Source organism: Phaseolus vulgaris, chromosome 2 (assembly GCF_000499845.2).
Source record: "Phaseolus vulgaris cultivar G19833 chromosome 2, P. vulgaris v2.0, whole genome shotgun sequence".
NCBI lineage: Eukaryota > Viridiplantae > Streptophyta > Magnoliopsida > Fabales > Fabaceae > Phaseolus > Phaseolus vulgaris.
In genome coordinates, this window is record NC_023758.2 from 36,256,929 (window position 1) to 36,270,760 (window position 13,832).

Consider the following 13,832-nt stretch of genomic DNA (forward strand, 5'->3'; position numbering starts at 1 on the left):
CCCCCTTAATGATTGATGACCAAATCCAAAGAAAAAAAAGAATAAGGGATCTTTAGAGTAAACTGAAACTTACTTTGTTTGAAATTTGTTCGGGTAGAATTGATCGTAGACTCTTCAGCTACGACATGGTGTAATCAGATTTTGAAATGGATGAGGTATGGAGAGGGAAAATTAGAGAGAAAGGAGAGAGGAGAAAACTAGAGAGAGATATGGATATGTTTGCATTGATTGTTACACACACAACTACAAGGATTTGAAGCTTAAGATCTTGTGCATGTTTTTGTATTAAAACTTTCATTGTTGTCCTAGTGACTTTTTTAACAAGATATTTAATATATGTATATATAACTTAGAAGAAAAGAGTCATTGCATATATTTTTGTGATGGTCTTCCTTTTTATACTGATTATTCTTGTGTCTCAACATGTTTTTTAGGCTTCATGATGCATTAAATGCTCTAGACATCACATTGAATACGTGTGGCTTCTTTGACAAAACCTTTGGAGTATGGTAAGGCTTTACATGATTGGTTAGGTGGCTTCTTTCCATCTTTGAGCAAACCACAAGGCCTCATAACATTTTCGTCTTTTTGATGACTATTTTATGACAAGTGTACTGCATCAAAAGTAATAATTTGTCTCTAAGGACAAATATCGAACCCACAAGGAACAATTAAATTATCAAGTATAAGGTTCATTAAATAGAAAACAAAATAATAAAGTTTGTTGTGTATGATTGCAAGAATTGTAAAGAAAGCAAAGTATAAAGTTATTGATTAAATTGGAAAATTGGGATTGAGGTTCATCCTTCTTACTCTTTTATTTTGAAAGGCATAGTAATATTCTATCCTTTGATTGATGTTGATGCCCATATAAAATTCATTTAAATCGATTGTTTGCATATAAAATATTAAGAGAGTCTCCTAAATATCAATCTCTCACATATTTATAAAAACTCTTTATCCTTATGATTAGATGTTGATAGCAGCTAACATTTCAAATTTTTTCCTAGCATTCAAATATGTTAAACATTATCATTTAGGTTAGAAACTTAGAAGTACTTTTCAGTCCAATCTAGGAATCAAGATCATGGTAAACGAACCTTACGAATAAAATGATAATACCAATCATCAATCAATAACAAAATATTATATTTAAATATCACCTCAATACATAAGAGTTTGAACATATTACTCCCAATCCCAAAGGGTAGAATTAGCCACTCATGTTGGCCATTACAAGCATGGAAAACAAGAAAAGAAGATTCAGAATGTTTATACTTAATGGTTGTCTCCTTTAGGGTTTTCTATCACCTTTTATTATTCCAATAATGTATAGGGTTGTGCCTCACACCTCATATTTAACCTAGTTGGGTTTAAGCTAAGTGACTTCTTGCCTGGGCATGATTGGGCTTGCCTGAGCGAGTTGGACGAAAACAGGCCAAACATCTCTAGAGTGATCTTGCTTGGGCGAGATCCTCTGGAAGCTTCTGGCTTAGGCGAGCTTGGGCAAGTGTTGGAGCATTCCAACTTTCCCTTTTTATCTTTGTATATTCCCCTTTTTCCTTTTCATCTCTATTTATCCATAAAATCATGAAATTAACACAAATTTGGGAATAAATCATTCTTATTCATATTATAATCATACAATATGTAAAAAAGTTTAAATTCATAATTATGCATTATATTTGTTATTTTATCAAGAAATATTCATAAGTGCCTGTATTTTAATATGAAATATTACTGAAATGTGTCACTTTTCACTTTTCTTTTCCAAAAGAGTTGTTTGCATGAAGTATCTTGTAGTACGTTCTTCAAAAGATCTTTGAAATTAATAAGACATTGCGAGATCATTTTGAAAGACGAATGAAAATGTTAATACTTCTTACAACTATAAAATAAACATTTATTAAAATTTGACATGTATAGTAAAGTGCTTAAAACTCGTGTCAGTTATGTGAAGTATATTTATTGTTTGTTTAAGTAAAAACTTATTTGACTAAGTATACTCAGTATTTGTATAAGCAAAAACATATTAGATGATGCATGTGCACAACACTTTACGTCTATTAGACAAAATGTATATTAAATAATGCTTGCATCTGTCCAACCAAACAACTTATGTTTGATGAACTAAATTGAATATTTTACATCTAACATGATGTGAAAAAAACATAAAATTATGTTTCATACTTAGTTGTTTAAGCATATAATCAAAACCAAACACATAATCACTTTTTTGACAATAAAAATGCAAGGAAGAAAATAAAATAAATTAAACTTTAATATTTTAATAAAAGAAGTTTAATGCCTAACAAAATAAAGTAAATATAAACAATAATTCAATGAATAAAATGATGTATAAGGAAATAAATGTTAATAAAATCTATATAGAGCATTGATCATCATCAATTTTAATTCCAAAAGCATGAGATTCTTTTTTAAAAGTACCAAAAGTATAGAAGGTCAGGCTGGCAAACAAGCCCGCCGAGTTGACGGGTTAGGCGGATCAGGCCAATACAGGTTGGCGGGTTCAAAAGGTTAACCTGTCTCACCTAAATAATGGCGGACCAGCAGATCGGTCGGCCAGGTCTGAACCATTTTACCATCCTTGATAAAAAGTCTATAGAAAGAAGAAGAAGAAAGAGAAATTAGAAAAAAAGGAGTAAGGTTATGTTTGCTTCTAGTCATGGCCTCTATACACGGATTGACGAGTGGGTTGGTTTTTTTTGGATAAAGTGATTTGAAGTTGAGTGCACAGGCGGACGAACAAGTAGAGTGTTGAATCCAACCTAATGTTCTTGAGTTTGAATGTTGAATCTCTTGGTTTTGCTTGGTTCTTGTTGTTCTAAGGTTTTCTTCTTTAGTCTTCGTGAGAGTAAGTTTTTATGAAATTTTTATTGATTTTTGTATAAATGAATTTGTTAACTTTGTTGTTTTACATGTAGTTTTGTTGTAAGTAATTTGTATATGCAATGATTGGATAATTGTTGATTTGTGTAAATTTTTTTATGAATTGATCATTTTTTTTTAATTTTTATAAATGTGTTTACAATTTTTTTTGTCAATTTATTCTAATCCTTATTCTTGTAGTTGGGTATATTTACTGGTGGTGGTAGCGGTTGCATTTATAATGAAGTAAATTTGATTTTAATTTTGTTAAATATACACTATTTTGATACATATATATTTTTATAATTTTTATCCTTCAACGTATGAATATATGATATATCATGTGGTTAACATGGTTATAATTGTTTTTGCCACATGTATGTATATATGTTATGTAGTTATAATTGTTTTTTTAGTAGTCTACGTTATATGTTAATATTGATTTTGTTTATAATTTATTAACATATAAAATATGTTTAATATTGAAAAAATTATTGATGTTATGGTTGTATTTAACTTCTTATTATTGTGTATTGTAATTAAGTTTATATGATTATGATTTGAAATAAATTTAGAATTTGTTATAAATTTATTTTCATTCATTAGTAGTAGTCATTCGTAGCCCTATCTGTATCTCTAACCTTAAGCCTAAAGCCTAAACCATATCCATAACACTAAACCCTATAACTAAACCTCAATCCTAATCGTAATCATATTCCTCACCCTCACCTTAACTCTAATGCTACTGTGGTAACTCCAATTCAAAGAAGTGGTTAGAGTTGTTTGTAGCATAAACTACATGCAGCGTATTCATAAACTATTTTATGGTTGTCAATGAGAAGGTAAAACATTACATGGATAACCAAAGCAATTGTCCACCATTTTTTTACGAGTCCAATAACAAAGAATTTGAGAACGCAATTGCAGTTTATAATGATGTTGTTCGTGTGAACATGAATCTAATTTAAAAAATACAAGAACAAATGAAAAGAAATATTGTTCTTTGCATCATTGCTTTTGATTTGAATTTGCAGCGTATGTTAAGTGATGATCCTTTGCATTATTGGTTACTTCGATCTTTTGTGTATATGCATACTTAATTGCCACTACTTTTCCCCTTTAACATTTATATTCTTTTCAAATTTTTGTGTGGGGTTATTTTATAATATAATATTATTTTGTGATTGTTTCATAAAGTTTTATCTTAGGTTTTAACTTCCCTATCCATGGTATCATCCACGAAAAGGAAAAAAAAAACCTAAGAGTAAGGTAAAGCCGGACCACATGATGATAAAGTTTTTATAATCCCACAACAAAGAGGGAGAGCGTTTTAGATTATTCTCGGTATTTTCAAATGAAACATGAGATGATTGCATTCGAGAAAAAGTTTCATGGCAGAGTAGTCATACTGCCAAAAGTGATAGATTTCCCATTTTTTTGCCACATTTGGGTTTGAGTTTCAAGGACATTTGAATTTCTAAGAATTGGAACAATTTCTTAGTCTAAGACTACCATATTATGAGGACCTGGTCATAATTTTTTTATTCAAAACTTCATCTAATGACACAGAGTTCACTTTCTACTTCGATCGACACACACAAGATTGTAATTAGACATAAAGATTAGATGAACATTGCGAATCTCAAATATCATGGTTTGTTCTTAACCCCTGGTACCATCCCTAAGGACATACATTTTGATCGTTAATAGGCTCTATTAACCATGACATGAGAAGAGGTGCACGATCAAAATGTAAGAAATGTTGGAGTTTGACTATGAAGGACATACTTCTTCATTACACATGGGTGCACATGTTGTGTCCTCGGGGGAACAACTTCTTCCAGCTAGTTCATGAAGATGTTTTCATGTTATAGTGCTTGAAAAGTAATATAAAGATTAACTAACCCTATTATCATTGAAGACATGATGAAATGTTGCAACAATGATATGCCTCTTTCATATGACTGTTTAATAACACACCTCATGTTGCTCTATGACATGAACTTGATGGCAGATTCATCAATCATGTTAGGGTGAAATAACTTCTTGGAAAAAAAACCATGAAGAAAATGAATATCTTCAAGGTAAATAGTGTGCGGCAATTTGACAGGCCTAACGACAAATATGAACAAAAGGACAAAGACATTCCATTGCCACAATAACATGTTGCATGCGCTCATCCTTAACCCGAAATCCCCCATGATTCGACAACGTTAAGACAAATTAGGAGGGAGGGGGGGAGCATGAGGTTGGATATTAACACTATCAACAAAAGGACAAAGAAAGGATGTTGCATGCGCTCATCCTCAACCCGAAATCCCCCATGATTTGACAACGTTAAGACAAATTAGGGGGGCGGGGGGGAATTAAAAATATACATGAAAGTATGTCGAGTATGAGGTTGGATATTAACACTATCAACACACATTTGGGTTGGGTCAAATCGAAGATAAACCTCATGAGCTTGAAGGAAATCAACAACATTGATTGTATTTTTATTGTGTTATTCTTATTTTTTATGTTAAACTTATTTTGATTGTCACTTAAATTAATGTGTTATTGGACATTATTATTTAATATTCCATTTACATTATTTGAAACATTTTTTTTACCATTTCTATTTTCCCTATTTTATGTTAATAACCTTTTTGGAGGGCATATGGCTTTGCTTAAGTGTGTTTCAATGTCTGCGCATCACAGTTCATCATCTTGTAATTGGGTGGGGTGTGCCAAAACATTGTAATTCTTGCCATGGTGTGGGAGCACCAATGCCTTTGTTGCACCCATTTGTGATTGTGGAGATTTTGTTGTTTTGAGAACATCAACTACTGGACAAAAAAATGTTGGGAATAGATTTTGGAGTTGTCCTAAGTATAAGGTAAGATTTATTGAACTATGTTTTCTTCCTTTTGTGCGTGTTATTTGAAAGTTATTAATTATTTTTTATTTTATGTTTTTATTCAAAACAAAGTAGAAGTGTCGTAAGGTCGGGTTGTAATTTTTTCAAATGGTGCATTGATTACGTTAGTGATGAAAGGGATGCAATTATGGTTAGACAAAGGAATAAGGGATGCAATTATGGTTAGACAAAGGAATAAGATATGTAGTCTAGAGAAAGTTTTGAAGGAGTCTACAAAATGGATTAAGATGTTTATAGGGTGTGTATTATTTTTGTAATTAACATTATTATGTTTGTAATTTTTTTAAATTTCCAATGACATTAACACGTCTCTTCATTTGGGATTGTAATGTAATGACTTCATCTAATGTGTACTGTAGTCAGTGACTATTTCATGTTCAACTTATATTTATTAATCATAAAGCAAAAAAGTTGTTATTTTCTTTATTTTATTGGATACAAATTGAAATAAAAAAATAAAATAAAATATTTTATTTTTTTAATTCATATTTCATAATATTTCTAAAAATATGCAGATTTTATTATAGAACTATGTTTAAACTTTACATTATTTTTAGAATATATTAATTATTCTTATTATTGATAATATTAATTATTATTATCATAATTATTAATATAATTATACATAATATAAAATTAATATATTAAATATTACATAAATTTATGTAAAAAAAATATTTAATTATATTATTAATAACAACATATAATTATAAATAATGAAAATAATAAAATAAAATTATAATATCAATAATATTTATATATAAAATAAAAATGTATATAATAATAATAATTATTTTCATAAGTGTTGATATAGTTAATAATATTATTTTAATTTAATACAAAATTATTTTATGTTATATTTTTTTAAAAAATTAAAATTTTTAAATTTTGAGTATTTTAATTATTTATTTTTATGTAAAAATTATAAAAAATTTCAATTTTTACATATATAACAATAATTTCATTAAAAAATACTGACAATTATTAATATTATATATTACGAAAATTTAATTAATTCAAATATAAATAATATATATCATAAATTAATTATTCAACAAGTACAAATTTATAAATTTAAAATTATCTTTAAAATAATTTCTATATTCTCATAATCCTAATATTTCTCACGAACTTCCTGATATGACAATTCAGACACGATCTTTCAATTTTGAATAAGACTTTTGCTACTAAACTAAAAAATCAAATAAAATTCATGAAAAAATTCTTAAAAAATTAATGAATAGACTTTCTAAGTTTTTGAAACACCAAAACCGTTTGTTGGGAAGTGTGAAGTTTTAATTTAATATTGTCACGCCTCTCGTTGTACTTTTTTTTTTTGATAAAGTAAATACAAAACTTTAGTTATATTATTTTAAAATCATAATTAAGTGGTATTAAACGGCTTATTTTTATTTTAAATCTTAATTAAATAGTATAAAATTTAAAGATAAAAAAGTAATTATTATATATTAATTAAATATTATCTTAAAAATTATAAGAATTATTAATATTAGTTTTTATTATTAATAAATAATAAATAGTAAATTATTTATTAATACTATAAATTATTTTAAACGGTGAAAAAAGATAGATATCTTCTACGGTGTGACTGATATGTTAAAATCAATTAGTGTTTTTAAAAAGGAGATACTAATATTAAGATTTTATTATAAAAAATTATTAAATAAAAATTAATTATTAATTAAATAAAATATTATTTTATTTTAAAAAATTAATTAATTATTATTAATTAAATTAGATATTATTTTAAAAAATAATTTTAATAAAGACTAATTTTTTTCACATATCATGACACCGTAAAAGATATCTATCTTTTTCCACCGTACATAGAAGATAATTACCAAATGACATCACATGTGAATAGTAAGTAAATAAAACGATATAATTTAAAGTTATGGTTGGACGTATCGCTATAATACGTCATGCATGACTTATAATGTTAGTGATAGAGAAAAATAAACATAAAAACATAATTTTCATACACAAATTCCAAAACTTTAGATTCGGTTTCAGCAACTACATCCTCAATTTTTTATTATTCCAAGCATCGTATCAAATAAGAGTTTCGACATGATATCCTTATGTAAAAACACTATGTTGTGGATTTTTAAAAAAATAAACCCATTTAAAAAAAATATTCAAATAAACTTATTTCTACTTAATTCACAGAATTAAATCTGTGTTTAGTGTTCATGTTAAAAAAAATGTTTACTGTTCATACTGAGAATTTAATTTAATGAAAACGGAAACTTATACTTTTTTTATTTTTAATTTTCAAAAAATAAGTTTGAAACAATCCGGTTAGAATTTGGTTTTTCATAAATCGAATTTTAACCAATTTTCTAACGTAAGTAGATATATTGAAAATTTCCCCCAAATGACCTAGTTTTCTTTATTTTTTTCTAAAATTAAAAAAGAAAAACTAATCTAATAACACTGTTTACCGTTAAAAAAATGACTTTTCATAAATTAAATTCTCATAAAAAGTAAATAACTTTAATTTAAGAATTAAAGTGACGATGAATTTATTTGGATAGATTATTTTAAAATGGACATAGTTTAGAAAAATTGATATGTATCGAGTGGTATGTTATTTTTATAAATGGACATGGTCTTTTATATAATTCTATTTAATATATATATATATTTAAAAATATACTGAATATTTTTTAAGTTTTTAATAAGTTAATTAATATTTTAATTGAATAAATTAAAAAATATTATTATTTTATTATAATTAATAGTTAAAATTGAATATTTTCAATAATATAATATAATAAAAACCAAATTATTTTTAATTTTTAAAAAAAGAACCGACAAAACTAGTCATCATTGAACTGACAAGCCAAACTACTATCCCTTTATTTTGCCATCTCAAGAAAATCACAAAAAATTCATATTAATTTCACAACAAATCGTAGGACCAACAAAATAGAAAGAAAGTCACATTTTCATTCTCCCAAAGTGTGAAAGCCTCCAATATTCTGTTAAAGCTATATATCAATAAAAAGATATAGCAATCCAATTCATCTTCAACTTGCTACACATATGGATTACTTTCAACCTAATTCTTTTTTATATATTTTGCTGAAAAATTCAGTCTAATTCAATTCATTTTGACTAAAATTTAACTATTTAATTTTACTTACAATAATCATGTGGTTTATTTTTAAAAATGTATTCAAGAAAGTATCAAATATTGTAAATTTAAAAAAAAAAATTTAAAAATTACGATTTAGTTAGTCCCACTAAAAGTAGTTTGGATTGAATAAATTTTATAAAAAAAATACAGAAATTCAATATAATATAATTTCATATTTTTTTTAATTAAGTTGAGTGAAGGCTTTGTACAAGTAACCTCTTATAAATGGATCCACACTTTGATCCTGTTGTCTGACTCTATATAAACAAACAAAGCCTTGGACTTTGGTGTTTTCTAAGCTCTGTATTACGTAGGGTACGCAAATCTACGTTCCTCCATACTCTCTTTTCTTTTGGTCCTTTTGTCATCATCTTCACTTTTCATCATTCTCCACGAGTGGCTGCAACTTTCTTCTTTTCAATTTTGTTGTGAAAACTCTGCTTGCCTTAATTTTAGTGTCTGAAATTCTTAGAGGAAAACCACCCTTTTTTTGTCTGAGTTTCTCTTATTTCTGATTGCATAATTGTACTGTCTTCTAAGTGATTTTCTTTACAATCTGCATCTGTTTAATTAATTTCTTTAACCGATGGATAGCTGGATTCTGATAAAGATTTTGTTACAGATCAAAATGGGTTTGATTTTGCCGTTGACGATACTTATGCTGATATTGGGCACAACTTGTGGTGCTTTTGGGAAGAGGGAAAGTAAAGTGAAAACAGCAATTTTTCTATCTCCCAAGTTTGAACTTGGACCAGGATCGGTTGCCAATAAATACGATTATGATATTGATTTTCCTAGAGGTCACATAGCACTCAAGAGTTTCAATGCTGAAGTAATTGACGAATTAGGGAACCCAGTGCCTCTCCATGAAACGTATCTCCATCACTGGGTTGTTGCAAGATATTATGAAGCTAAACATGTGGCAACACACACGAGGTACGATGGGCATAGGGAGCTTCATCAATCTGGCCATGTAATGGTGAGGAACGGTGGAATATGCCAGAGAGATGTGCTGGGACAATACTTTGGTCTTGGATCTGAAACACGTGGAACAGCTACAGATGTTCCTGATCCCTTTGGGATAGTTGTAGGTGATCCAGCAGAAATTCCAGAGGGGTATGAGGAGAAGTGGCTGGTGAATATCCATGCCATTGATACACGTGGTGTGGTGGATAAATTGGGTTGCACTGAGTGCAGGTGTGACCTTTACAATGTGACAGAGGATGAATATGGGAGGCCAATCAGGTCAGACTATAAAGGAGGTTTGTTTTGTTGCTACGATGAAAGCCAGTGCAAGTTGAGGGAAGGTTTTGAGGGCCCAAAGAGGAGTCTCTACCTAAGATACACAGTCAAGTGGGTGGATTGGGACAAGTTTATAGTGCCTGTTACGATTTATATTCTTGATGTAACTGATACTGTGAAAATAGCAGATGATTCTTCAGGAGTGGTTCTTGAGCATAATTGTTTGGTAAGTGAATTCACCAAGAGAAACATGTATATTGTACATATCAATTTGAATTTCATAAAACATAAACTAGTCCGTGACCATCAAAATTCTTTGTGACAGACCGAGTACGATGTTGAATCTTGCAGCAGTGGTGAAAAGGAGTGTCTTCATGTGAAGAGAACAAGAGTCCCAGTACAAAAGGGTGGTTATGTGATCTATGGTGTTGCTCATCAGCATTCGGGTGGAACTGGGTCAAGTCTATATGGAAAGGTAATGTTTAATACTGCAGTGATTCTTGTAAAATTGGGTATAAGTAACAGCTTTTTTAGTCCTTGTATGGTATGCCTTCAAATAGAAAACTACTCCTGCAAGAGGGTATTCAATAATGATTACTCCTGCAAGAGTCTTTCTATTTAATCCTAAATTTAAAGAATTACATGGTCAAACCTCCCCTTTTTTCTTATGATTTGTATGGAGGTAAAATAAATAAAAAAAACGAAAAGAGAAAAAAAAAGATTTATTTGAATATAAAACTTATATTAACAAAAGGTTAAATTTATTTTATTTTATTAATGATTTAATATTTAATATTTTAATTATTCATTTTATTACAGTATTGTAAAACACATTATAAATATTTAATTAATATTTATGTTTAAACTAAATTATATAATCAACAATTATGTCCAATCTATTGACAAATAGCGAAAACAGTTTATTAATATATTTTTTTCGACTTTTTTTTTTTAATTTTCAATATATTGATTTCACCACTTCCTCTCATCTTCACATCTGTGTGCACAGTAATTTGACAGATCCTAAGAGGTTCTTGGTCCTTCCAAGTAATGGTTTTCCAATTGAAATGGATCAAAAGTTTAATTTACAAGAATATGGTGAACCGTGGCAATTTAATAGTAGTTGCACGACTGCATCTTTTTGTTTTCATTGATAAACAATGGAAGGAAAAGATGAAAAAAAGTAATAATAAGTATTTATTCATAGTTGAATTACTTGTGTTTCTGAAACTTTTTGGATGAGATTTTCAGGATGGAAGAGTAATATGTTCTTCAGTACCTAAATATGGAAAGGGAAAAGATGCAGGAAATGAGGAAAATTACATTGTAGGAATGTCAACATGTTATCCTAGACCAGGTTCTGTGAAGATAATGCATGGTGAAACTCTAACTCTAGAGTCTAACTATAGCAGCACTCATGGTCACACTGGAGTAATGGGGCTTTTCTACCTATTGGTGGCAGAACAACTTCCATTTCAACACTTCACACACCCCTCTCGTTCTTCATTCTTTACCAATATAAACACTTTATTTTCATAGAGCTAATTTTAGATTAAGGAATGTAGAAATGGGATTATCAATCATTTGTGTTGGTGATAGTATGTGTTGTTTGTATTAAGTCAGTATTGTTATATAGAGTTTATGTATTTGTATTCAATATCAATACTCTTTGATATTTCTCTCATATGTAATGATTAATATCCAAATTATACTTTTAAGATAATAATAAATTATACTTTTTTTATTTTGGAAAAGTTTAAGATATACTATTGTAATTTAAATATGTATAATTGCGATTAAGATATTTTATATACTTGTGACCAAATTTTTGGTGTACATAAAATGGTGAAAATGAAAGTTTTTATTTATATTTTTTAAATGATAAGAAGCTAATGTATCCACATATCAGAAGATATTTTGTTGTTTTGAAAAAAAATAGATGTTGTATGTTTTCAGTTGACGTGTTCTTCATGTCTACGGTTACCCTTGTGGGCTGCTGCATCGGAACAGAACAAGCAAGGGTCCCACAATGCGGATAAGGGTACACTTTTACGATGTAACGAGGTTGTTTGCACATGATTTAAAAACATTTCTTTAAATAATTTTTTATTATATTTTTTTAATAAATATAAGAATGTTATTGCATCACAAACTATCATCTTAATTAGCTTAGGACCATAACCTATATTAATACATGCATGTTCATCGTGTTACTAATAAAATCAAATAAAATATAAAAGCAGAAAGTGAAACCAAACCTATATACTAAAACGTGGATACATTTATAAATCATATAATTTCATTACCAAACTTTCCATCTTTTTAAGTGAATTGAAAAATAAAAACATGATTAATACTTTAAATTTATTATACTTCTTTATCATTAAAAAATAAATTAAATCAAACATTTAAAGGATGGTATATTAAAAAAAAGTGACACAGACTAATGTTTCCGTAGTGACAAAAGAGAAGTAACCAATATACTTCAAATTTATTATATATAGTCAATATTTATATTTTTCTTTTTCAACGAATTATGTCATATTATTTCTTATATATATACATATTTTTTTATAGTTTGTTTGAAAGAGAATAATAAGTTGGATGGAAACAAATTGGTTATATAAGAATAAAATAAAATTAAGATTGTTTAGTTATAAAGAAACACATAAAAAATAAAAGAAAGAAAGATAGAAACGTTAATAGTATTATATGTGAAAATAGAATAATTAATTACGCATCTTTATAAAATTATTATTCTGACTTTTTCTCTTCCACTAATTTAACTTATTTGGTGAAACAAAATATAAAATTTATTTAATTGGATATTAACATGTTTATTTATTCATGCAGCAATTACCTCTCGAAAACAGATCTCTTCAACAAAGAAGAACTGAATGTGATTTTCGTTTTCAGATTTGTTAAAAAAAAAAAAAAAAAAGTGTGAACGTCAATGAAAAGCGCAACAGATTTTCGAGAGAAATTTGAAAACCAAAATTGCACCACAAATCCAATGAAGTTTATAAACAAATTCGTTTGATAAGGGCACCTCCAGAATGTGCTTTATGCACCTTATAAAGGAATTTTTTAAAATGATCTTTTTGAAGATGATAATGAAAACCTATTTAAAGAAAATTGCTAATAATCTAGTAGCACTTTATGAACTAAAAAAGTGAAAAACAAAAGCACTCAAGAGTTATAGTATATGAAGAAATTTGAAAAAATATTTCCAAAAGTCTAACTAATGGAATTTATGACAATTTTTGGTTTTGGAACTGACCATAAAATCATTACTCACATACTAATTTTGATAAGGTTTTATAATAAATTTTTGAAATCTAATGAAAGTTAAAAATTTCCATTATTTTAATGATATTTTAGATTAAATCTTTAGAATTTAACAAATATTAAAAAAACATCTATTATTTTACTTAAGTTTTAAAATAAATCTTTAAATTTTTGTAAATGTTAAAAAAAATTCATTAGTTTATCAAGATTTTAAAATAAATATTTAAAATTTTAATCAAATTAATATTAATAAAAATTTATTTATTTATTTTAATCTAACACAAGATTTACTATGACGATCAAAATATAACTCGTCATAATAATTACTTA

The 13,832-nt window shown here is 27.7% G+C and overlaps 1 protein-coding gene across 3 annotated transcripts; it reads left to right on the plus strand.

Moving 5' to 3' along the window:
• Positions 1 to 9,208: 9,208 nt before the first annotated feature.
• On the plus strand, positions 9,209 to 11,968 carry LOC137811751 (uncharacterized). Of its 3 annotated transcripts, none has more exons than XM_068613585.1 (4): positions 9,209 to 9,287; positions 9,595 to 10,440; positions 10,540 to 10,689; positions 11,466 to 11,968. In XM_068613585.1, exons 2-4 carry the CDS (start codon positions 9,601 to 9,603, stop codon positions 11,751 to 11,753), a joined length of 1,278 nt encoding a protein of 425 aa, XP_068469686.1. In that variant the 5' UTR covers positions 9,209 to 9,287; positions 9,595 to 9,600; the 3' UTR covers positions 11,754 to 11,968. The 3 variants fall into 3 exon arrangements, with proteins under 3 accessions (XP_068469686.1, XP_068469687.1, XP_068469685.1); XM_068613586.1 differs by having other exon boundaries at positions 9,276 to 9,497; XM_068613584.1 differs by lacking the exon at positions 9,209 to 9,287 and having other exon boundaries at positions 9,383 to 10,440.
• Positions 11,969 to 13,832: the final 1,864 nt, after the last annotated feature.